The 24484-nt window shown below is 42.6% G+C and overlaps 1 protein-coding gene and 1 pseudogene across 7 annotated transcripts in view; one reads left to right on the top strand and one right to left on the bottom strand.

Moving 5' to 3' along the window:
* The window catches only part of DNAJC12 (DnaJ heat shock protein family (Hsp40) member C12), a 53960-nt gene extending 31792 nt beyond the window's left edge, over window positions 1-22168 (bottom strand). Inside the window, exons 1-2 of one of the 7 annotated variants that reach the window (XM_055353686.2) lie at window positions 22134-22168; window positions 9890-9989 (exon numbers count right to left, since the gene is read on the bottom strand). In XM_055353686.2, coding sequence (XP_055209661.1) covers window positions 9890-9967 — 78 coding nt within the window. In that variant the 5' untranslated portion in view covers window positions 9968-9989; window positions 22134-22168. Of the gene's footprint in view, window positions 1-9889; window positions 10162-11753; window positions 11867-21732; window positions 22072-22133 lie in introns of those variants that run through there. The other 6 variants (XM_063710058.1, XM_055353683.2, XM_055353684.2 and 3 more) reach the window with 6 other exon arrangements.
* On the top strand, window positions 5708-6036 carry LOC101147273 (mitochondrial import inner membrane translocase subunit TIM14-like; annotated as a pseudogene).
* Window positions 22169-24484: the final 2316 nt, after the last annotated feature.

Raw genomic sequence — 24484 nt, 5'->3', positions numbered from 1 at the left:
CTGCCTTCCTGACCCAAGTCCAGTAGGCTGCAAAACTGCCTACCCTGTTGTCCTGTAAACATACAAAAAATGTTCAACTCTACTTATAATCAAATAAATCAAAATATCCAAAGGATTGTAATGACCAGTGTTACTGAGAGTGCGAAGAAATTAACATTCATGCTCTGCTGGCGAGGATGTAAATAGGTATAGACTTTCTTGAAAAAAATTGAGACATATATGTTTGTATGTGTGTGTATATATATGTGTGTGTATCTATCTCTCTATATATAGATATATGTGTGTATCTATCTCTCTATATGTAGATCAGCTCCATGTCATCCTTAGTCAATTCTCATAAGGAATGTCTTCACTTTTACAATCAAAGTCAGGCTGTATTAGATAGGCATATGTATAAACCCAGACTAATAACTATTATTTTCTTTGTTAAACTTCTGAGAACACCTTCGAATAATAGGAAAAGATGACTTCCTGTTAGGAACTGTAATTAACTATGTGTTTCCTCTTCCTGGGTGCTGTCTTTAACCATCAGTCACCATAACCTGCTTATATAACAAATAAAACTGAGATCTAGACTTGTTTTTAAATTTTAAAGTGTTAAATATTCTATTTTCTCTCTCTCTCTATATATATATATATATATATACACACATATATATGAAGAGCCTTTAATTTATTTCCTAGCCTTTGATTCAACAATTCCAATTCTAAGAATTTGTCTAAGGAGATAATCAGAGGTAAGATAAGAATAGCTGTAAGAAGGTCCAAGAATAAAATATAAATTTTAAACAAAAACCTATGATAGAGCAAGAGCACCATCAACTCAGACAGACACCGCCACTTTAAATTCCAGTTCCCTTTCTAGTCTTATGCATTTCAAGGAAATCACTTCTCTTCGAACTACAAGCTGCCAGAAAGAGCAGACAGTAAAACACAAATAAGACAGCTCGGGCGCAGAGGGAGGTGGGGGGAAAGTCTCTGGAATAACTGCCAAACTTCACCCTCACAAAATGGGCCCCAGTGAAACAGTGAGCCTTACTTAATAAGCACATTCCTTTCCCTTCAGGTGTACCAAGATAGGGAAGCAAAAAGCAGACTCGGGCGGGGTATGCCTACAGCTGCAGAAAGATGGATGGGAACAGACACACAACTCTCCCTCCCAGATAAGCACAACAAAGAGACAGAGAAGCAGTCCAAGCCTCTGATAAACTCTCCCACCCTGAAGCCTTAGAAACTCTTAGTCTGTAGGAGAGTGTGTCTCTAACCTAACTCAGCCAGCCGCCCCTCTCAGGTTTATTCAAAATAAACCTGTCAGGCCGGGTGTGGTGGCTCACGCTTGTAATCCCAGCACTTGGGGAGGCCGAGGCGGGTGGATCACAAGGTCAGGAGATCGAGACCATCCTGGCTAAAACAGTGAAACCCTGTCTCTACTAAAAATACAAAAAAATTAGCCGGGCGTGGTGGCGGCCGCCTGTAGTCCCAGCTACTCCGGAGGCTGAGGAAGGAGAATGGCGTGAATCTGGGAGGCGGAGCTTGCAGTGAGCCGAGATCGCGCCACTGTACTCCAGCCTGGGCGACAGAGTGAGACTCCGTCTCAAAAAAATAAAAAATAAAAAATAAAAATAAATAAACAAACCTGTCCCTGTTGACTGTCGAGCCGCCCTTTGTGTTTCTCTCCTCTTTCTTTAATTCTTACAACCTATATGTCCAATAATAGGATGTTTGTTGCAGTTGATTGTAATGTAACTGTAGGTTAGAATACTTTAGTCATTTAAAAAATTATCTTGTCATAAAAGATTTTTAACAACCTGAGAAAATTTAAATATTTCTATGAGAAAAGGTAAGATATGTGCAATATATTATGTTATACTGCATATAATAATATGTAAGTATTATGTGCAATTTAAATCCATGTCTTATCTCAAAAGGGATTATGTAACTATATATGTATATAATAATGATAATTATTATCATTTTAAATTTATTGACCTGGCTGCAGTGGCTCACACCTGTAATCCCAGCACTTTGGGATGCTGAGGCGGGCAGATCACCTGAGGTCAGGAGTTCAAGAACAGCCTGGCCAATTGCCAAATGGCAAAACCCTGTCTCTACTAAAAATTTAAAAATTAGCCTGGCATGGCCTGTAGTCCCAGCTACTTGAGAGGCTGAGACACAAGAATCGCTTGAGCCTGGGAGGCGGAGGTTGCAGTGAGCTGAGATCGCGCCACTGCACTCCAACCTGAGTGACAGAGCAAGACTCCGTCTCAAAAAATAAATAAATAGGCCGGGCGCAGTGGCTCACTCCTGTAATCCCAGCACTTTGGGAGGCTGAGGCAGGCGGATCACGAGGTCAGGAGATTGAGACCATCCTGGCTAACACAGTGAAACCCCGTCTCTACTAAAAATATAAAAAATTAGCTGGGCCTGGTGGCGGGCGCCTGTAGTCACAGCTATTCAGGAGGCTGAGGCAGAAAAACAGCGTGAACCCGGGAGGCGGAGCTTGCAGTGAGCCGAGATCCCGCCACTGCACTCCAGCCTGGGCGACAGAGCAAGACTCCGTCTCAAAAAATAAATAAATAAATAAATAAATAAATAAATAAATTTTTTGATACTTAATATGTGCCAGGCACTTTTCTAAGCACTTTACATAGAGTGTTTCATTTAATTCCCACAACTGTATGAGGTTAATACTATCATTATTCTCATTTTGCAGATTAGGAAATCAAGACATAGAAAAATTAAGGAATTCTCCCAAGGTCACACAGCTAATAAGTAGCACATCTAGGAACTGAACCCATGCAGTCTGACTCCAAATACATACAAAAATACACATATAAATACATACACATAGGCCAGGTGTGGTGGCTCACACCTGTAATCCCAGCACTTTGGGAGGCCAAGGTGGGCGGATCACGAGGTCAGGAATTGGAGACCAGGCTGACCAACATGGTGAAACCTCATCTCTACTAAAGATACAAAAAATTAGCCAGGTGTGGTAGCACGTGCCTGTAGTCCCAGCTACTTGGGAGGCTGAGACACAAGAATCGCTTGAGCCTGGGAGGCAGAGGTTGCAGTGAGCTGAGATCGCACCATTGCACTCCAGCCTGGGCCACACGGTGAGAATCTGTCTCAAAAATACATACATACGTACATACATATACACATATGCATTTACTTATTTATATACATATACAGATATAGCATATATGCACAGATAATTAACATGTATAAGTCATACTCCAAAATGTTAAACATGCAGGTTAACATTTTTATTTGTGCTTTCTTTGTATTCCACATTTCCTTATTGAACATATATTAATTTCAGAACTTAAATTTTAAAACTTAGAAACTTATCTTTTCCATATTCTGCTAGCAAAATATTTTTGTCTAAGCAAGGAAATACTCCAGTGTGCCATGGAGACTAATCCAATTCCCACTTGGATGAATCTTCTCCAAGATTTCCTAGCCATACAAATGCCCTGTCTCTCCCACAGTGCATTAAAATTATGGCCATCTAGTAAGGCCATTTCAAGCCCCATCTCTTTCTGAAGTCTATTCAGATATTCTTTCTTTAATTTCTGCTGCACTTATAGACAGTACAGAGCACAATACTTAATTGTTCTCAAATTGTTTCCTGTGTATTAGCTTTGGCTCCTCAATTGGATACCAGGTTCTTTATACACTAGCATCATGTCTCACCTTTTTGTTTTGTTTTGTTTTGTTCCCCACCCTATATCACTTCTAGTACTGGCCCAACAGGAAATGTTCAATAAATACTTGATCATAGACTGACAGATGTTCTTCAAGTAACATAACTATAGTGTAATAGGAGCTTTCTGAAAATTATGGCTAATTCATTACGAGTGAATTGATTCCAGTGATGGAAATTCATATGATGCAAAATGTGCTGCAGAAAAGAGATTTGGCTGGGCGCAGTGGCTTACGCCTGTAATCCCAACACTTTGAGAGGCCGAGGTGGGCAGATCACCTGAGGTCAGGAGTCTGAGACTGGCCTGACCAACATGGTGAAACCCCATCTCTACTAAATACAAAAAATTAGCTGGGTGTGGTGGCGCATGCCTGTAATCCCAGCTATTCGGGGGGCTGAGGCAGGAGAATTGCTTGAACCAGGGAGGCGAAGGTTGCAGTGAGCCCAGATTGTGTCATTGCACTCCAGCCTGGGCAACAAGAGTGAAACTCCATCTCAAAAAAAAAAAAAAAAAGAAAAGAAAGAAAAGAAGATTCATTTTAATACTGATTTAATTGATATATATTATTTTAATTCACTCGGTTTAAAACTAGATTTTTCCCACAAAATTCCAGATATTAACAATATCCCTGAAATAAATGAGAGATCCTCCTACATTACTCTAATCAAATGATAATTAATTAAGACATGAGGCATAGAAACAATTTGAGACACAAAATAAATAATGGTAATATTTGGGTTATAACACTTAAAATACAATAACTATTAATTGATAGTGATAAAACTAAGCCAAATAAACAAATAAATGTGGGAGAAGGGATAGTTTTTCCTTACTGAAGAATTTCCTTACTGTAGAATACTAATCAATGTAAAATTAATGAGAAAAAGAAAGTCACCATTAGGCAAACACCATAGTAGTAACTGTTACAGGCAAGAACCACTGAAGGATGCTAAACTTAGTGAGTAAAAGTTTGAGAAGAAACAGGATAGTCTCAAAGTACCTTCCCCAAGATATTTGTTAATTACAAAAGGAAAAATAATAACCCTACCTTGGAAAAACCTAGCAGAAGACACCTGACAGACATCACCTTAACGAAGTGCTCAAGGTCAATAAAGCACATCCATATCATGCACCCCCACATGAGATACTAAGAAAGGCACAACATCACTTCTGAGGAGTTCTTTCCAAAAATGCATAACCTCAATCTAATCATGAGAAAATATCAAAGTCAAATTGAGGGACATTCTACAAAATAACTGACAGTAGTCTTCAAAGTGTCCAGGTCATGAAAAACAAAGAAGGTAGAAGAAAGCATCAGATTGGAGGTCATTAAGGGTTAAGCGTAATAAGGGATCCTGGCTTGGATCCTAGAACAGAAAAAGGGCATTAGTAGGAAAACTGATGAAATTAGATAAGACTTATAATTTAGATCAGGGATTGATTGACTCTGGCCTGCTGCTGCCTGTTTTTTAATTAAAGTTTTATTGGAAGACAGCCAAGATCATTCACTTACATATTGTCTATGGCTGTTTTCTCCAATGGCAGAACTGAGTAGTTAGGAAAGAGACTGTAAGGCCTGCAAAGCCTAAAATATTTGCTATGCCAGGATCAGCATTAGGTGAGGCAAGCAGGACACCTAGGTCTAAGGAAATATCCTCTCTCTCTCCCTCTCCCTCTCTCTCTCTCTCTCTCTCTCTGTCTCTCAAATTTCTGTACATGCGCAACCCTAAATGTTAGTGCCTTCTTAAATTTTGCATCCTACACACCCTACTGGCCTCATTCTAGTCCTGACTCTGTCTATCTAGTCCTTTACAAAAAAATGTTTGCTGGACCATGGTAAGGTTAACTATAGCAATGTTAATTTTCTGATTTTTTGGTGGTTTGTGCTTGCGATCGGTGGCTGCGTCACTCTGGTAAAGGTGTGCAGTTTTGGGCCATGATCTCTGGGCTGGGATGATCCAGGCTCTCGGTAGAGGGAAGGGAGCCCAGCTATAGCCATGGCCAGTACAATGGTAGCAGTTGGACTGACCATTGCTGCTGCAGGATTTGCAGGCCATTATGTTTTGCAAGCCATGGAGCACATGGAGCCTAAAGTAAAGCAAGTTTTTCAAAGTCTATCAAAATCTGCCTTCAGTGGTGGCTATTACTGAGGTGAGTTTGAACCCAAAATGACAAAACAAGAAGCAACATTAATGCTAGGGGTAAGCCCTACTTATTGCCAAAAAAGGGAAAATAAGAGATGCTCATTGATAAATTATACTCTTAAATCATAGCAGCCAAAATCAGTGAAGCTAGAAATTTACTAGAAGGTCAAGCTAAAAAATGAAGTAAATGTATGATGAATTTTAAGTTCATTTTAGTTTATGTATATGAGTACCAAGTTTTTATAATAAAATGCCTCAGAGCTATAATTTTTTTAATTTCTGATTTTGATCATTATACTTTCATTAGGTATGAGGTTAACATAAAGGGAAGCTGGGTTAAGGGTATATAGGAACTCTGTTGTACTATTTTTACAACTTTTCTGTAAGTCAAAAATTATTGCAAAATAAAACATCTTAAAAATAATGCAAACTCAAGGATAGGATAAGTGTACTAAGTTCCAAGTGCACAGTAACACTGTGGGGGCCAAAACAACAGCCACAACCACAACCACCACAACTTAGCGCTCTGCACCGGGCACTGTTCAAAGTACTTTATATATCATGTATTATTTAATCCCCACAACTCTGTGAGGTGGGTACTATTTACTTCCATTTACAGGTTAGAAAACTGAGGAATAGAGGCCGGGCGCGGTGGCTCATGCCTGTAATCCCAACACTTTGGGAGGCCAAGGCGGCGGATCACTTGAGGTCAGGAGTTCGAGGCCAGCCTGGACAACATGGTGAAAGCTCATCTGTACAAAAATACAAAAATTAGCTGGGCATAGTGGCATGCACCTATAATCCCTGCTACTCAGGAGGCTGAAGCAGGAGAATCACTTGAACCCAGGAGGCAGAGGCTGCAGTGAGCTGCGATCCTGCCACTGCACTCCAGCCTGGGCAACACAGTGAGACTTCATCTCAAAGAAATAAAAATTTAAAAAAAAATCCAATATAGGGAGAAAGGCTAACTGTCTTGGAATCAATCTTTGTTAAATTGTTTTGAAATGGGGAATATATTGTTTTCTATATAACATGGAAATCCTCCCATAATTTATATACGTCATTATGTAAACTAGAAAATTAGTCTCATTGCTTGTTGTCATGGTTGTATTTTCAGTTTCTGAAAGATAATTTTAAAAACTCTCTGAGAAAGAAAAGCTTCAGGATTACTGCTCTAGAACCATTAGAAAATACATAATTTTACTTTAATCAATTTCTAGCACAAACTTTAAATTGTAAGAACTATATACCAAAGCAAAAGTATTATGTGGGTGTCTCAATTCAATTGTGATAAGTAAAATTAGAATATCAAATTGTTTTGAAATTATAACAGCTAAAATGCTTTCGGGCATGATGAGTTCTGGTTAATTTTAGAGCATCAAATGAAGGAATACCTGAAGTAAAGGCAATCTATCCAATACAAATCAAGTAAAGGAAATGTCATATTAGTCAAAAATGTCATAAAAATATTTTTGAAATGAGAAGCATGCCTATAAAAAGAAGAGAAAAGCCAGGTGCAGTGGCTCACGTCTGTAATCCCAGTATTTTAGGAGGCCGAGGTAGGCAGATCACGAGGTCAAGAGATGAAGACCATCCTGGCCAACATGGTGAAACCCCGTCTCTACTAAAAATACAAAAATTAGCTAGACATGGTGGCACGTGCCTGTAGTCCCAGCTACTCAGGAAGCTGAGGAAGGAGAATCACTTGAACCCGGGAGGCAGAGGTTGCAGTGACCCGAGATTGCACCACTGCACTCCAGCCTGGCAACAGAGCGAGACTCCATCTCAAAAAAACAAAAAAAAGAGAGAAAAAATGACACACAGACACACACACACACACACACACACACACACATATATAAAGAAGTGACAATATTATGACAAACATTTCATTAAAAATAAATAATTGTTATCTAGATATGATATGCCATTGACAGACCAGTAAAATACATCCAGTAAAAGGAATGTTGAGACAAGGAAGTATGACTCCACTGGTAACCATATTTTGAATATTACACATTAACAATGAGATTATTTTCTGTGAGGCTGTCCAAAATGAATCCTCCTTCTATGTAGATTGAAAAGACAACAGCATAACTTCAAAAGACTGACTATGCAGCCATAAAAAAGAATGAGTTCATGTCCTTTGCAGGGACATGGATGAAGCTGGAAACCATCATTCTCAGCAAACCAACACAGGAACAGAAAACCAAACACCACATGTTCTCACTCATAAGTAGGAGATGAACAATGAGAGCACATGGACACAGGCAGGGGAACATCACACACCGGGGCCTGTCGGGGGGTGGGGGAGAAGGGGAGGGACAGCATTAGGACAAAAACCTAATGTATGCGGGGCTTAAAACCTAGATGATGGGTTGATGGGTGCAGCAAACCACCCTGGCACATGTGTATCTATGTAACAAACCTGCACATTCTGCACATGGATCCCAGAACTTAAAGTAAAATTAAAAAAAAAAAAAAAGGACCGACTAAATAGGTCACAAGATTATGGAGATATAATGACCCTTACTGTATAAGCTAGCATATATTTTTTTAAATCCAAATTGTCAGCCTTATCAAGTTAAATTATATTCCTTTGATTTTAAATTATTCCTTCAAAAATTGTTTGATAATAGTATAATTTCAACTGTGAATAACACATGGTAAAAATGGTAATAAGCTTTCTCAATTGCTATAAGCAAATCACCACCAACATAAACAAGAGTAACACATTCTTGAGAAGAAATATGCAACTAAAAGACCATTATAAGCTATTCTGGGGGCGGGGCAGTTTTTTTAATTTCAACATGTCTAAGATAACTTCCTCAGCATGGCAAAAATAGAGATTTTAATCCTTTGTGTCCAGTAATGCATTCTATTCTTAAAACAAAACTAACTACATTTTATTAATGAACTACTGCCTTTATGAAACAACAATAAATATAAAAACATTTTGCTTTACAATGTTAATTTTACTACTCAGATTTTAATAAAAATAAATAAAATAAAATATATTAATTATAAAACACAAATATATCCTAATAACATGATTTAATAATATATAATTTAATAATGAATATATTTTATATTAATCTCAACATTATTTGAAATATTGAAAAATTGGAAATAAAATATTTAACAATAAGAATAATTCAACTGTGGTAACACAGCAAAATAAAATATTTTGCAACCACTAAAAAGTGTACAAGGAAAGTTTAATAGCATGGAAAATTCCTTGTAATAATATGAATGGGTAAAAAGCAGGAATCAACAAGTACATATAATATCCTCCCAAACAGGTCTTTAAAGAATATACATAGAAAGAATAGTGGAGATTAATATGCCAAAATATTAATACTGTTATCCTTGGGAGAGAGAATTATAAATGATTTTTCCATAATTTAAAAAACCTCTACAACCTTTATAATTCTTTATTGGGAACTTTAAAAATTTTGTTTTCTTACAGATCCAGTGAACAGCTACAGAGTTTTCACACGTTTTGTTTCAGAAGCCACCCTTTCAAGAAGTAATTTCTGTCACACAATTTGAAATATTAACATAAAGGGATGCTTCTTTGTTTCTATTTTGACTGCTCACATAGGAGTACACATTTTAATAAAATATATTAAAATCCCTAATTTGATAAGAAATTTCATTTCACCTCAATTATGAGTCACCATAATAAAGGTATAGCTTATATATACTGTGAAACACTGCCATCAGAAATTACAATAAAATTTCAAATATTTATTTTTAATATACTATATTGTGAAACAGCATATGGCCATGTGCCAGAATATACATATTTAATCAGAAGCTTCCGTAAAATTCCCATAGGACACTATTCAAGTAAAATCCCAACATACATTTAAATTCTTAACTTTCTCTGAGCCAAAAGTGCTTTAAAACAACACAAGGTTAGGTTTGTAGGCAATGTGACTAAAAATTCAAAGTTAAAACCTTAAATAAAAACTTGAAATACTATTGTGAAAAAGAATACTGTTGTGATAAAAACATTATCCACTGTCTTACCGAAGATAGTTCATCACATCCCAGTAATGTGTAGTAATCTTCAGTATCTTCTGACCTGTAATTCAGTATTGCATCCATTTAGATGACTTAATCAGTCCTTCTTCCCTCGGAAACAAGAGGCACAGTGAGCTTCGAATTAACAGGAAGAAACTCTTTAAATCTGAATTACAGCAGCATGTTCCACATAGCAAAAACTAGCTTTAAGACTGGCCACAGTCAATACACCAGATGTCATCCTAGACCTTTGTAAACTCTGCCTCTCATTGGCTGTTTACAGAGAAGAAAAGAACAGTCCACGTGTCTATTATTGCAGTGCTGCCTGGGATCTGTAGTTTGAGTTTATATAAGAGATGCATGTGAACCATTTGTCTTATGAGTTAATAAAGACTGTCTATTTCCAGAAACTTGCCACATTAGCCATTTCTCCATCTCCTATATATTTTTGTCTCTATCCTTTAAAAAAAAAAAGAAAAAAATTTGAAGCAATGTGGTAAAATCTTAGGATGTGTTAATAAGGATAATGGGAGCTTTTCTGAGTGTTTAAAATACTTAATTTTATTTATTTGTTTATTTTCAGACAAGGTCTCACTCTGTTGCCCAGGCTGGAGTGCAGTGGTGCAGTCTCAGCTCACTGCAACCTCTGTCTCCCCAGCTCAAGCGATCCTCCCACCTCAGCCTCCCGAGTAGCTGGGACCACAGGCACATAGCACCATGTCCAGCTAATTTTTGGTTTTTGTTTTGTTATGTTTTAAGAGAAGGGGGTTTTGCCATGTTGCCCAGCCTGGTCTCGAACTCGTGAGCTCAAAGCGATCTGCCTGCTTCGGCCTCCCAACGTGCTGGGATTACAGGCATGAGCCACAGCGCCCGGCCAATAACACATTATTGATTTTTATGGAGCTCACGTTCTGATGGAGGAAGACAGCTGAAAAACATGCAAAAAAAAAAAAAAACAAACAAAACCACGATCATTTAAAAGAGTGATTTGTAGGCCAGGCATGGTGGCCCACACCTGTAGCCCAGCTACTTGGGAGGCTGAGGCAGAAGAATCACTTGGACCCGGGAGGCAGAGGCTGTAGTGAGCCGAGATGGTGCCACTGCACTCTAGACTGGGCTACAGAGCAAGACTCCATCTCAAAAAATAAAAAAATAAAATAGTGATTTGTGCTTTAGAGAAAATAAAATAGGACAATGAGAAGAACTGCATGATAACTCGGGTCAGATGGCTGTGCTATTTCTCCTGGGTTGATTCTCCAGACTCAGGAGTGTCTCTAGTCTGAGGTAGGTCCAGGCAATTTATGTTTCAGTTCATTTTGGCCCTAAGAAACACAGTGCAGGTCTGGGATTTAGAGAACAAGGTGAGTGGTCAGGGACACAACACTTTGACTGCCTTAACACTTTTTCTGTTTCATTTTTCAGAGAGACAGGGTCTCGCCATATTGCCCAGATTGGTCTTAAACCCCTGGACTCAAGTGATCCTCCCACTTTGGCCTCCCAAAGTGCTGCGATTACAGATGTGAGCCAACATGCCTGGCCCTTAACACTTTACATTCCCCCACCTGAGGGGAAAAAAATAGTTTTTCTTTTAGCCCACCTATATACATCTTTTTAAAGGTTTATTTCTGAAGAGAAGCAAGAAAAAGCACTGAAGCACCATTTTTACTAATCCTTCATTGTACATGCTGTCTTGCTAAAAGTTCTATATAGAATTTTAAGGCCAGGCACGGTGGCTCAGGCCATAATCCCAGCACTGGGAGACCGAGGCGGGCGGATCACGAGGTCGGGGGTTCGAGACCAGCCTGACCAATGTGATGAAATCCTGTCTCTACTAAAAATACAAAAATTAGCCAAGCATGGTGGCACGCACCTGTAGTCCCAGCTACTCAGGATGCTGAGGCAAGAGAATTGCTTGAATCTGGGAGGCGGAGTTTGCAGCGAGCCGAGATCGTGCCACTGGACTCCAGCCTGGGTGACAGAGCCAGGGTCCATCTCAAAAAAAAAAAAAAAAATTAGATCACAATATCTTGATCTAAATCACTGATAAATGGCCTTTTAATGATGTGAAGTTGCCATGGTGGAAAGCAGTATGGTGGTTCCTCAAAAAATTAAACATAGAACTACCATGTGACCCCACAATTCCACTTCTGGGTAAATACACAAAAGAATTGAAAGCAGGAACTTGAAAAGATATTTATATACTCATGTTCATCAAGGCATTAGTCATAATAGCCAAAAAGTGGAGGCAATGCAAGTGTCCATCAACGGATGACTAAACAAATGGAATGTTAGGGCTGGGCATGGTGGCTCACACCTGTAATCCCAGAACTTTGGGAGGCCGAGGCAGGCAGATCACTTGAGGCCAGGAGTTCGAAACCAGCCTGGCCAACATGGCAAAACTTCACCTCTACTGAAAATACAAAAAAGTTAGCTGGGTGTGGTGGCACATGCCTGTAATTTCAGCTACTTGGGAGACTGAGGCACGAGAATTTCTTGAACCCAGGAGATGGAGGCTGCAATGAGCTGAGATCACACCACTGCACTCCAGCCTGGGTGACAGAGCAAGACCTTGTCTAACACAAACAAACAAAAAAGTGTGGTATTGGCCAGGTGCAGTGGCTTATGCCTATAATCCCAGCACTTTGAGAGACCAAGGCAGGAGGATTGTTTGAGCCCAGGAGTTCAAAACCAGCCTGGGCAACATAGTGAGACTCTGTCCTTATTTTTATGTTAATAATATAATTTTTTTTTTTGAGACAGAGTTTCACTCTTGTTGCCCAGGCTGGAGTGCAATGGTGTGATCTTGGCTCACCGCAACCTCCGCCTGGGTTCAAGTGATTCTCCTGCCTCAGCCTCCTGAGTAGCTGGGATTACAGGCATGTGCCACCACGCCCAACTAATTTTGTATTTTTAGTAGAGATGGGGTTTCTCCATGTTGGTCAGGCTGGTTTCGAACTCCAGACTTCAGGTGATCCACCCGCCATGGCCTCCCAAAGTGCTGGGATTAGAGGGGTGAGCCACTGTACCCGGCTTAAAAGTTTTTAAAGTGTGTGGTATCTTCCCCCTGGCTCTCTTACTCCTGTTCTCACCATGTAACATGCCTGCTCCCACTTCACCTTCTGCCATAAGTAAAAGCTCCCTGAAGCCTACCCAGAAGCTGAATGGATGCTGGCTCCATGCTTCCACATTCTGCAGAACTGTGAGCCAATTAAACCTCTTTTCAGTATAAATTACCAAGTCTCAGGTATTCCTTCATAGCAATGCAAGAATGGCCTGACACAAAAAATTGGTACCAAAGAGTGGGGCCTTGCTATAAAGATACCTGACAAAGTGGGAGCAGCTTTGAAACTGGGTAATGGGCAGAGGCTGGAAGACTTTGGAGGGCTCACAAGAAGACAGGAAGATGAGGGAAAGTTTGGAACTCCTGCAAGACTGGTTAAATGGTTGTGACCAAAATGCTGACGGTGATATGGACAGTGAAGTCCAGGCTAATGAGGTCTCAGATGGAAATGAGGAACTTATTGAGAACTGGAATAAAGGTCACTCTTGTTATGCCTTACCAAGGAACATAGCTATATGGTATTGATGCCCTAGGAATCTGTGGAAGTTTGAACTTAAGAGTGATGATTTAGGGTATCTGGCAGAAGAAATTTCTAGGCAGCAAAGTGTTCAAGAAGTGACCTGGCTGCTTCTAACAGCCTATCCTCAGATGCAGAAGCAAAGAAATGACTTAAAATTGGAACTTATATTTAAAGGGAAAGCAGAATGTAAAAGTTTGGAAAATTTGCAACCTAGCCATGTGGTAGAAAACAAAAACCCATTTTCAGGGCAAGAATCTAAGCAGACTGCAGAGCAACCACTTGCTAAAGAGATTTGCATAAATGAAAGAGAGCCAGGTCAGGGGATGATAGCCAAGACAATGAGAAAAAAACCTCAAAGGCATTTCAGAGATCTAAGAGGCAGCCCCTCTCATCACAGGCCTAGAGCCCCAGGAGAAAAGAATGATTTAGGGGGCCAGGCTCAGGGTGCTGCTGCCCTGTACCACTATGGGAGGCTGCTTCCTGCATCCAGCCACTTCAGCCCCAGCCTCAGCTCAAAGGGGCCCAGGTACAGCTCAGGCCACAGCTCAGAAGGGTGCAGGCTGTAAGCCTTGGTGGCTTCCATGTGGTGTTAAGCCTGCAGGTGTTCAGAATGCAAGAGTGAAGGAGGTTTGGCAGCTTCCTCCTAGATTTCAGAGAATATATAAGAAAGCCTGGGTACCCAAGAAGAAGCCTACCACAGGGACAGAGCCCTCACCAAGAGCCTCTACTAGGGCAGTGCAGAGGGGAAATGGGAGGTTGGAACTTTAACATAGTTTGGAAAGCGTCCCTGCCTGAATCTCATGTTGAATTGTAATCCTCAGTATTGGAGGTAAGGCCTGGTGGGAAGTGATCAGATCATGGGACTGGATTTCTCATGAATGGTTGAGCACCATCCTCTTGATGCTGTCCTCACAAAAATGAGTGACTTCTCTGAGATCTGGCTGTTCAAAAGTGTGTATCACTTCACTCTCTTGTCTCTCTTGCTCCTGCTCCCACCGTAGGAGATGCCTGCTCCCCCTCCACCTTCTGCTGTGATTGGAAGCTTCCTGAGGCATCCCCAAAAGCAGATGCCTGTGTTATGCTCCCTGTGCAGCCTGCAGAACCATAAGCCAATTAAATCTCTTTTCTTTATAAATTACCCAGTCCCAGGTATGTCTTTTCTTTTCTTTTCTTTTCTTGAGACAGAGTCTCACTCTGTCGCCCATGCTGGAGTGCAATGGCACAATGTCAGCTCACTGCAACCTCTGCCTCCTGGGTTCAAGCAATTCTCTGCCTCAGCCTCCTGAGTAGCTGGGATTACAGGCGCCTGCCACCACACCTGGCTAATTTTTTGTATTTTTTAGTAGAGATGGGATTTCACCATCTTGGCCAGGCTGGTCTTGAACTCCTGACCTCGTGATCCACCCACCTTGGCCTCCCAAAGTGCTGGATTACAGGCATGAGCCACTGCACCTGGACTCACGTATTTCTTTTTTTTTTTTTTTTTGTGATGGAGTCTTGCTCTGTCACCCAGACTGGAGTGTGACGGTGCAATCTTGGCTCACTGCAACCTCTGCCTCCCGGGTTCAAGCGATTCTTCTGCCTCAGCCTCTCAAGTAGCTGGGACTACAGGCACACGCAACCATGCCCAGCTAATTTTTGTATTTTTAGTAGGGACAAGGTTTCAACATACTGACCAGTCTGGTTTCAAACTCCTGAACTTGTGATCCACCCGCCTCAGCCTCCCAAAGTGCTGGGATTACAGACGTGAGCCACTGCACCTGGCCAGGTATTTCTTTATAAAAATGTGGGAATGGCCTAATACAAACTCCCACACAGAGTCCCCACTGGGGCACTGCCTAGTGAAGCTGTGGAAATAGGGCCCCCACCTTCCTGGCCCAGAGTGGTAGGTCCACTGGCAGCTCACACCCTGCACCTGGAAAAGTCACAGAGTCACAGGCACTCAACTCCAACCCAGGAGAGCAGCCTGCAAAGCCACAAGGGCAGGGCTGCCCAAGGGATTGGGAGCCCGCCCCTCACAGCAGTGTGCCAAGGACGTGAGACATGGAGTCAAGAATTATTTTGGAGCTTTAAGATTTAATGAATGTCCTGCTGGGTTTCAGGCTTGCTTGGGACTTGTTGCACCTTTCTTTTTTTTCCTTTTTTTTTTTTTTTGAGATGGAGTCTTGCTTTGTTGCCCAGACCGAAGTACAGTGGCACGATCTCGGCTCACTGCAACCTGCACCTCCCAGGTTCAAGCTATTCCCCTGCCTCATCCTCCCTGAGTAGCTGGGATTACAGGCATGTGCCATCACACCTGGCTAATTTTTGTATTTTTAGTAGAGACGGGGTTTCACCATGTTGGCCAGGCTGGTTTCCAACTCCTGACATCAGGTGATCCACCCTCCTCAGCCTCCCAAGCTGCTGGGATTACAGGCATGAGCCACAGCACCCGCCATGTTGCTCCTTTCTTTCAGCTGATTTATTCCTTTTGGAAAGGGAATGTTTGCCCAATGCCTGTATCTCCATGTATCTTGGAAGTAAATAACTTGTCTTTTATTTTACAAGTTCATAGGCGGAAGGAACATGGCTTGAGTCTCAGATAAGACTTTGGACTTGGGACTTTTGAGTTAATGCTAGAATGAATTAAGACTTTGGGGAACTATGGGCAGGGGATAATTGTATTCAGCAATGTGAGAAGAATATGAGATTTGAGGGGTCAAGGTAGAATGATGCAGTTCAGATGTTGTCCCCTCTAAATCTCATGTTGAATCGTAATCCCCAATGCTGGAGGTAGGGCCTGGTAGGAGGTGATGGGATCATGGAGCCAGATTTCTCATGACTGGTTTAGTACCATCCTCCTGGTGCTGTCCTCAGAATAGTGAGTGAATTCTCATAAGATCTGGCTGTTTAAAAGTGTGTGGTATGGCATCTTCCCCCTCACTCTCTTGTTCCTGTTCTTGCCATGTGACATTCCTGCTCCTGCTTTGCCTTCTGCCATGAGTAAAATCTCTCTGAGGCCTCCCCAGTAGCCAAGCAGATGCTGGCTGCATGCTTGTACAGCCTTCAGGACCACGAGCCAATTAAAACTCTTTTCTTGGCCGAGTGCCACAGCTCATGCCTGTAGTTATAGCACTTTGGGAGGCCGAGGCAGGTGGATCACTTGAGCTCACGAGTTCGAGACCAGCCTGGGCAACACGGCAAAACCCCATCTCTATAAAAAATACAAAAATTAGCTGGGCATGGTGGTGTATGCCTGTAGTCCCAGCTATTCCAGAGGCCGAGGTGGGAGGATCACTTGAGCCCAGGAGCTCAAGGCTGCAGTGAGCCACAATCATGCCACTGCACCCCAGCCTGGGTGAGAGAGTGAGACCCTGTCTCAATGAAAAGTAAAAATATATATATATTCTTTATAAATTACCCAGGTTCAGGTATTCCCTCATAGCAATGCAAGTATGGCCTAAGACAATGTGATTTTTAGGAACATTTTAACCCAGGAATTCATAGAAGCACTCACAAAATAAATGAAAAGCAGGAGAAAGGAGCAAAACACATAAGCTATCATACAGAGATGGAAATGTCCATTGCGTGTTCAGTTAAAGGTAAGGAAAATGACCTTATGGCAAGGTATGTTGGAGAGAATGCCTTTAATACTGGGATTGAACAAAAGACCTGGGCCAGAATGTAGAAAGCCTTGATGATCAGGTGGAAGACACTGAGTGAGTACGGATGCAACAGGAACTGTTGTAGGTTCTTGAGCACGTGAATAACATGTTAAACTTAGAGCTTTTAAGATTAGTCTGGTCAGCCAGGCGCGGTGGCTCACGCCTGTAATCCTAGCACTTTGGGAAGCCGAGGCAGGTGGATCACAAGGTCAGGGATTCAAGACCAACCTGACCAACATGGTGAAACCCCGTCTCCACTAAAAATACAAAAATTAGCCATGCTTGGTGGCTCACACCTGTCATCACAGCTACTCAAGGGATCACTTGAACCTGGGAGGCAGAGGTTGCAGTGAGCTGAGATCGCACCACTGCACTCCAGCCTGGTCAACAGAGTGAGGCTCCATCTGAAAAAAAATAATAATAATAATATAAATGTATTTCATACATTTATGGAGTCTTGGAAGTTCAAGATAAAGGTGCCAGCAGATTCAGTGTCTGGTAAGGCTTACTCTTTGCTTCATAAATGACACCTTGTTGCTGTGTCCTGACATGACGAAAAGGGCAAGGCAGCTCCCTTCAACCTTTTATAAGGGCACTAATCCCATTCATGAATACAGAGCCCTCATGATTTAATCACTTCCCAAAAGGCCCAACTTCTTAATTCCATCACAATGAGTATTCAATTCCAACATAAATTTTGGAGGGACACACTCAAACCACAGCAATAGACTTCTGAATCTTAGTGCTCTTTTTCCCTTTTCACTTGATTGTCTCATTCTTTTCAACATCTGCACAGCGTTCCACCCTGGTCATACAATACTTTATTTAAGTGTCTTTTTTTTTTTGAGATGGAGTCTCGCTCTGTCGCCCAGGCTGGAGTGCAGTGGTGCGATCTCAGCTCACTGCAACCTCCGCCTCCTGGGTTCAAGTGATCCTCCCACCTCACCCTCCCGAGTAGCTGGGACTACAGGCACGTGTCACCACACCCAGCTAATTTTTTGTATTTTTAGTAGAGGGGTTTCACCGTGTTAGCCAGTATGGTCTCGATCTCCTGACGTCGTGATCTGCCCGCCTCGGCCTCCCAAAGTGCTAGGATTACAGGTGTGAGCCACCATGCCCGGCCTAACCAGTGCCTTTTTTAAGTTGCATATGGATTAGAAAATTTTCATTACTTATTTTAATAAATATTGGCATAGGATATTGTTCAGAAAAAGCAATAATACAAGATGAGCAGATGTTTTGAAGGAAGTTGGAGTGCCACTTTGTTATTCCTGCTCTGTTCCCCAAAACTAACCTTCAAACCTGTTGCAGCATCTCATGGTAGGATATAATTTTAATATTCTTTGGGATTTTCTCCCCAACTATAGAGGTAACAAAAATCATGACAAGACCACTGGCTAATCTTTTGGAGAAGTGATAAATAATAAAGCTAGAGCCACTCCTCCTTATACCAAAATAAATTACAGAAAAATCAAATAACTCAGAAGCCATGGAAAAAAATCTCATGAGCATAACTATATAAAAATTAAGTGGCCTGGCGCGGAGGCCCATGCCTGTAATCCCAGCACTTTGGGAGGTCAAGGCAGGTGGATCGCTTGAGCCCCAGAATTTGAGACCAGCCTAGGCAACATGGCAAGACTCAGTCTCTATAAAAAAAAAAAAAAAAAAGCGCTTGTATCCCAGCTAGCTGCTAGGGAGGCTGAGGCAGGAGGATCACTTGAGTCTGGGGAAGTCCAAGCTGCAGTGAGCTGAGATCACGCCACTGCATTCCAGCCTGGGCGACAGAGCAAGACCCTGTCTCAAAAAAAAAAAGTAAGCACATTTATGTGACCAAAAAAATACAAAGGCAAAATCAGAAGGCAAATAATATACAAAGAAAAAAATTTCATAATTCTCATAACAGACAAAAGACTAACTTCCTTAATATACAAGTGCAGACAAATCAATTTTAAAAAGATGAACAACACAACAGAAAATTAAGCCAAAAATGCCGGGCTTGGTGGCTCACGCCTGTAATCCCAGCACTTTAGGAGGCCGAGGCAGGCGGATCACCAGGTCAGGAGATGGAGACCATCTTGGCTAATACGGTGAAACCCCGTCTCTACTAAAAATACAAAAAAACAAAATTAGCCGGAGGTGGTGGCAGGCGCCTGTACTACCAGCTACTCGGGAGGTTGAGGCAGGAGAACGGCGTGAACCCGGGAGGCGGAGCTTGCAGTGAGCCGAGATCATGCCACTGCACTCCAGCCTGGGCGACAGAGCGAGACTCCGTCTAGAAAAAAAAAAAGAAAAAGAAAGAGAGAAAATTAAGCCAAAAATACAACTACTTTCAGAAATACAAACGACCAATAAACATACAAATAGTAGTGCAACATCACTAATAATTATGAAACTGCAAATCAATCCAAAGAAGATAAAGTTGTTCACCTCTCAGATTAGCAAAGGTTTGATAATACCCATGCTAGAAAACAGAAATGAGGAAGAAACATTTCCATACATTGTTGGATGAGAGTGTAAGTTGGTACAATTTGGCAATTTGGTGTATTTACCACCTTTTATAAAGCATATCTATCCTTGACAGGGCAATTTTGTCTCTACAAATTCAGCTTGTGGATATACATCAAAATATGTTCAAGAGGACCACTGCAGCGTTGTTTGCAACAGGAAAAAATATATATACAACAAAATGTTCATCGGTGGAGTTGAGGAGGGCAGGAGATTAATAAATTATGCTATTTGTAGGATGAACTACTGTATTGCCAGTGAAAAGAGAATAAAGATAGCTTTTTATGTGCAAGTATGGAAAGATGTCTAACGAGTGCTATCAAATGAAAAAACAGGTTTGAGAAGAGTATTACAGTATTACCTCTATTGTGTACTTTTTAATAGTATGTACATTTGCACTTGTAATTTCTTCTAAAGATAACTGCCTTTAAAAAGCAAGCAACAGGCTGGGAGCGGTGGCTCACGCCTATAATCCCAGCACTTTGGAAGGCCGAGGTGGGCAGATCATGAGGTCAGGAGTTCAAGACCAGCCTGGCCAACAGGGTGAAATCCCCGTCTCTACTTAAAAAAAAAAAAAAAAAAAAAAAAAAAGCAAAAATTAGCGTGGCATGGTGGTGCGTTCCTGTAATCCCAGCTACTCGGGAGACTGAGGCAGGTGAATTTTTTTAACCGGGACCCGGGAGGTGGAGGTGCAGTGAGCCAAGATCGTACCACTGAACTCCAGCCTGGATTACAGACCGAGACTCCGTCTCAAAAAAAAAAAAAAAAAAAAGCAAGCAGCAGGCCGGGCGAAGTGGCTCATGCCTATAATCTCAGAACTTTGGGAGGCTGAGGCGGGTGGATCACCTGATTGAGGTCAGGAGTTCGAGACTAGCCTGGCCAACATGGTGAAACTCCGTCTCTACTACTACTAATAATAATAATTAGCTGGGAGTGGTGGCGCACACCTGTAATCTCAGCTTCCAGGGAGGCTGAGGCAGGAGAATTGCTTGAACCCGGGAGGCGGAGGTTGCAGTGAGCCGAGATTGCGCCATTGCATTCCAGCTTGGGCAACAAGAGCCAAAGTTCATCTCAAAAAAAAAAAAAAAAAAAAAAGCAAGCAACAGTATTCTTTTAGGGGAGGAACTGGGCAGGTACTCAAAAGAAGATTTTCATTTCCTTTTATACTTTTTTAAACTGTGTGAAGTCGATGTAGTCATCCCATAATTTTTCTGCTGTATGGAAGAATATAGCGTATAGTAGAAATTATGTAGACCTTTTTAACAGAGTTAAAGCTCTGTGGAGGCCGGGCGCGGTGGCTCACGCCTGTAATCCCAGCACTTTGGGAGGCCAAGGCGGGTGGATCACTTGAGGTCAAGAGTTCCAGACCAGCCTGGCCAGAATGGTGAAACCCCATCTCTACTAAAAATACAGAAATTAGCCGGGTGTGGTGGCGGGCGCCTATAGTCCCGGCTACTCGGGTGCCTGAGGCAGGAGAATTGCTTGACCAGGCAGGCGGAGGTTGCAGTGAGCCGAGATCGCGCCACTGCACACCAGCCTGGGCAACAGAGTGACACTCCGTCAGAAAAAAGAAAGGGGAGGGCAGGGGAGGGCTGGGGAGGGGAGAGGAGGGGAGGGCGGGGGGGGAAGAGAAGAGAAGAGAAGCGAAGTGAAGCAAAGCGCACACACAAGACACGGAGAGTCCGATGCTCAATCCTAGGCCTTGGGGGCCTGTTCCTCCCTCCCGAGAAGCGTCTCTCACCCGAGACTACAACTCCCATAAGGCATCGCGAGAACGGCGCCACAGAGGAACCGGAAACAAGCCAGTTACTTTCATACACAGGGACACCGTCCCCCCTTCCGCCCCCCGCCCCCCGCCCCCCGCCCCCCGTCCCCCGTCCCCCGTCCCCCGTCCCCCGTCCCCCGTCCCCCGTCCCCCGTCCTCCGTCCTCCGTCCTCCGTAAGTGCTATTTTTACATCGAATGCCCTAGTCTGGAAGTAGGTAAACTGAAACTAAGCTCAAATCAAAAGGAGAAAGGCTGGAAAACAAGAGGCTACAAGCTCCAGAAGCTCCGAGCGAGGATGAAAATTAGCCAGCCCACAGGTGGGCTCTGCGCGGCCCTGAAAGTCGCACTCTGACCTGACCCTTTCCGCCTCTCGTTTTTCCTTCCTGTCTCGCTTCAAAGTTCTGTATTGCAGAATGAAATCGGCGCCTTTCTCCAGCGGTTTTTCCAAATACGAGCAAAGGAGGCACAAAACGCAGGTTCCAGAAACTGTGCCTGCAACCATTCGTCCTTATTTCCCGACACACGGGCCCCTGCTCCCCGCTAAGGCTGGTGTCCTGGACACGAGTTTTGCGCTCTGATAGAAAGGCTTAGATTCCAGATTGACACTGGGCTCTCTAAAGCCTGCTCCTCAATCTACTGATCCGGTCCAGCTTAAGATCCAGTAGAAAGAAAACATAGCCTGCCCGGACCGTAACCTTTTTGTTTCAGACCCTGCATTTGTAAAATAGCCTAATAAAATCTCTCCCTGGCTTACAGAGCAAGACAGCGTCCTGGTCCAAGAACCGGATGAGTCAAAAGGCGTTACTGTTGAGTCAGACATAGAATATATGAATACCTAGAAATTCGTAAATGATTCTTCAAAGGCTGTTGAAATAGCGTTTTCAGGCCGGGCGCGGTGGCTCACACCTGTAATCCCAGCACTTTGGGAGGCCGAGGCGGGCGGATCACCTGAGGTCAGGAGATGAAGACCATCCTGGCTAACACGGTGAAACCTCGTCTCTACTGAAAATACAAGAAATTAGCCGGGCGTGGTGACGGGGGCCTGTAGTCCCAGCTACTCGGGAGGCTGAGGCAGGAAAATGGCGTGAACCCGGGAGGCGGAGCTTGCAGTGAGCCGAGATCGCGCCACTGCCCTCCAGCCTGGGCGACAGAGCAAGACTCTGTCTCAAAAAAAAAAAAAGAAATAGCGTTTTCAAGTTATAATCAGGTGCGATGATGAATGCTATTAATGCCATTATTAAGAATAGTAAGTGCAGGATGTTGATAGGTTATTCTGGGAGGAAGGGAGATGGGGTATGTGAACTCTGTACTTTCCCCTCAATTTTGCTGTGAAACTAAACTGCTCTAAAAGTAGTTTGTTTGTTTGTTTGTTTTTAAGTAACAATAAGAAGATATAATAGGCCGGGCACGATGGCTCACGCCTGTAATTCCAGCACTTTGGGAGGCCAAGGCATGTGGATCATTTGAGGTCAGGAGTTTCAAGACCAGCCTCACCAACATAGTGAAACCCCGTCTCCACTAAAAATACAAAAATTAGCTGGGTGTGATGGTGGGCACCTGTAATTCCAGCTACTCCGGAGACTGAGGCAGGAGAATCACTTGAACCAGAGAGGCGGAGGTTGCAGTGAGCCAAGCTCGCACCACTGCACTCCAGCCTGGGCAACAAGAGCGAAACTCTGTCTCAAAAAAAAAAAAAAAAAAAAAAGACGTATAATAACCACTCATCAGATAAAATTACAACAAATTTAAAGATCTTAATTGGCTTTTATTTGCAATAAAAATCAGATAACACCTCATTCTGTAAAATAAATTGAGTGTTCTGGGATCTGGGCAGGAGGCTGGCTTTATAAGCCAAAAAGGGGCTGAAGAAAGCAGAAAGAGATAACAAAAAGCAGATTGGTCGTTTCAAAGTTACTTTCCTTGTAAAATTAAAGCACAGCCGACTTTCTTATTATGCCAGCTGAAACTGGCCTGTGTGGGTTTCTCTCCTGATTTCTTGGAAGGTGGAATAAGCAACTTAGTTTTGTTTTGGTGACTTGGTAGTTTGGCATGAGTAACTTCATTTTGGTTTTGTCTATTGGGCCTAGTGCAGGAGCTCAGTTCAAACCAATGGCCTATAAATTTTATTTAACACCATTAGTGAGCTCTTATTATATGCTAGTGACAAAGCTGGGATTTGAACTCTGCTGTGTCTGACTCCAAAGTCCCTGGTGAAGAAAATGTTTAAAATGTTACATCAAATTATCTGGCCAGAATTGTGGCATATTAGAAAATGCTTGTAATCCCAACACTTTGGGAGGCAGGGGGATCGCATGAAGCCAGGAGTTCAAGACCAAACTGGGCAACAAAGTGCGATGTTATCTCTACTAAAAATAAAATACAATAAATTAGCCAGACATGATGGCGTGTGCCTGTAGTCCTAACTACTCGGGTGGATGAGGCAAGAGGGTCTCTTGGACCCTAGAGTTCGAGGCTGCAGTGAGCTATGATTCCACCACCAATGCACACCAGTCTGGGGGACAGAGGAAGACCCTGTCTCAAAAAAAGGAAGACGGGGGGTGGGGAGGAAAGGAAGGAAGGAAAGGGAAATAAAGGAAAGAAAGAAATGCACTAGACGAGGTGTCAGAAGACCTGATTTAGAGTATCAGTTCTGCACTGGCTCCTTGCAGAACCATGCTTCCTTGATTTGTTAAGATTGGACAAAAACAATGATTCTCAAACTTAAAGGTCCACACAAATCACCTGGAGGTCTGGTTAAGATGCAACTTCTGCTTCAGGATGCCTGGGTGAGGTCTGAGACTCTTCTTTTCTAGCAGGCACCCGGGTGAGCTCCATGTTGATCCAAGGACCACACTTGGATTAAAAAAGGACAGGATGACCTCCAGATCCTTTTACACTCTAACACAATGAATCAGTCTTTCCCTCTAACCTTAGCTCCGTTACTATCAAGGAAATACTAAGGAAACTGTCAAAAAAGAGAGTGATTAAAGAAAATTCCTATCTGGGGCTGGGCACGGTGGCTCATGCCTGTAATCCCAGCACTTTGGGAGGCCGAGGCGGGCGGATCACGAGGTCAGGAGATCGAGACCATCCTGGCTAACACGG

The sequence above is a fragment of the Gorilla gorilla genome, chromosome 8 (assembly GCF_029281585.2).
Source record: "Gorilla gorilla gorilla isolate KB3781 chromosome 8, NHGRI_mGorGor1-v2.1_pri, whole genome shotgun sequence".
Lineage (NCBI taxonomy): Eukaryota > Metazoa > Chordata > Mammalia > Primates > Hominidae > Gorilla > Gorilla gorilla.
This window is presented reverse-complemented; position numbering and strand designations above follow the sequence as displayed.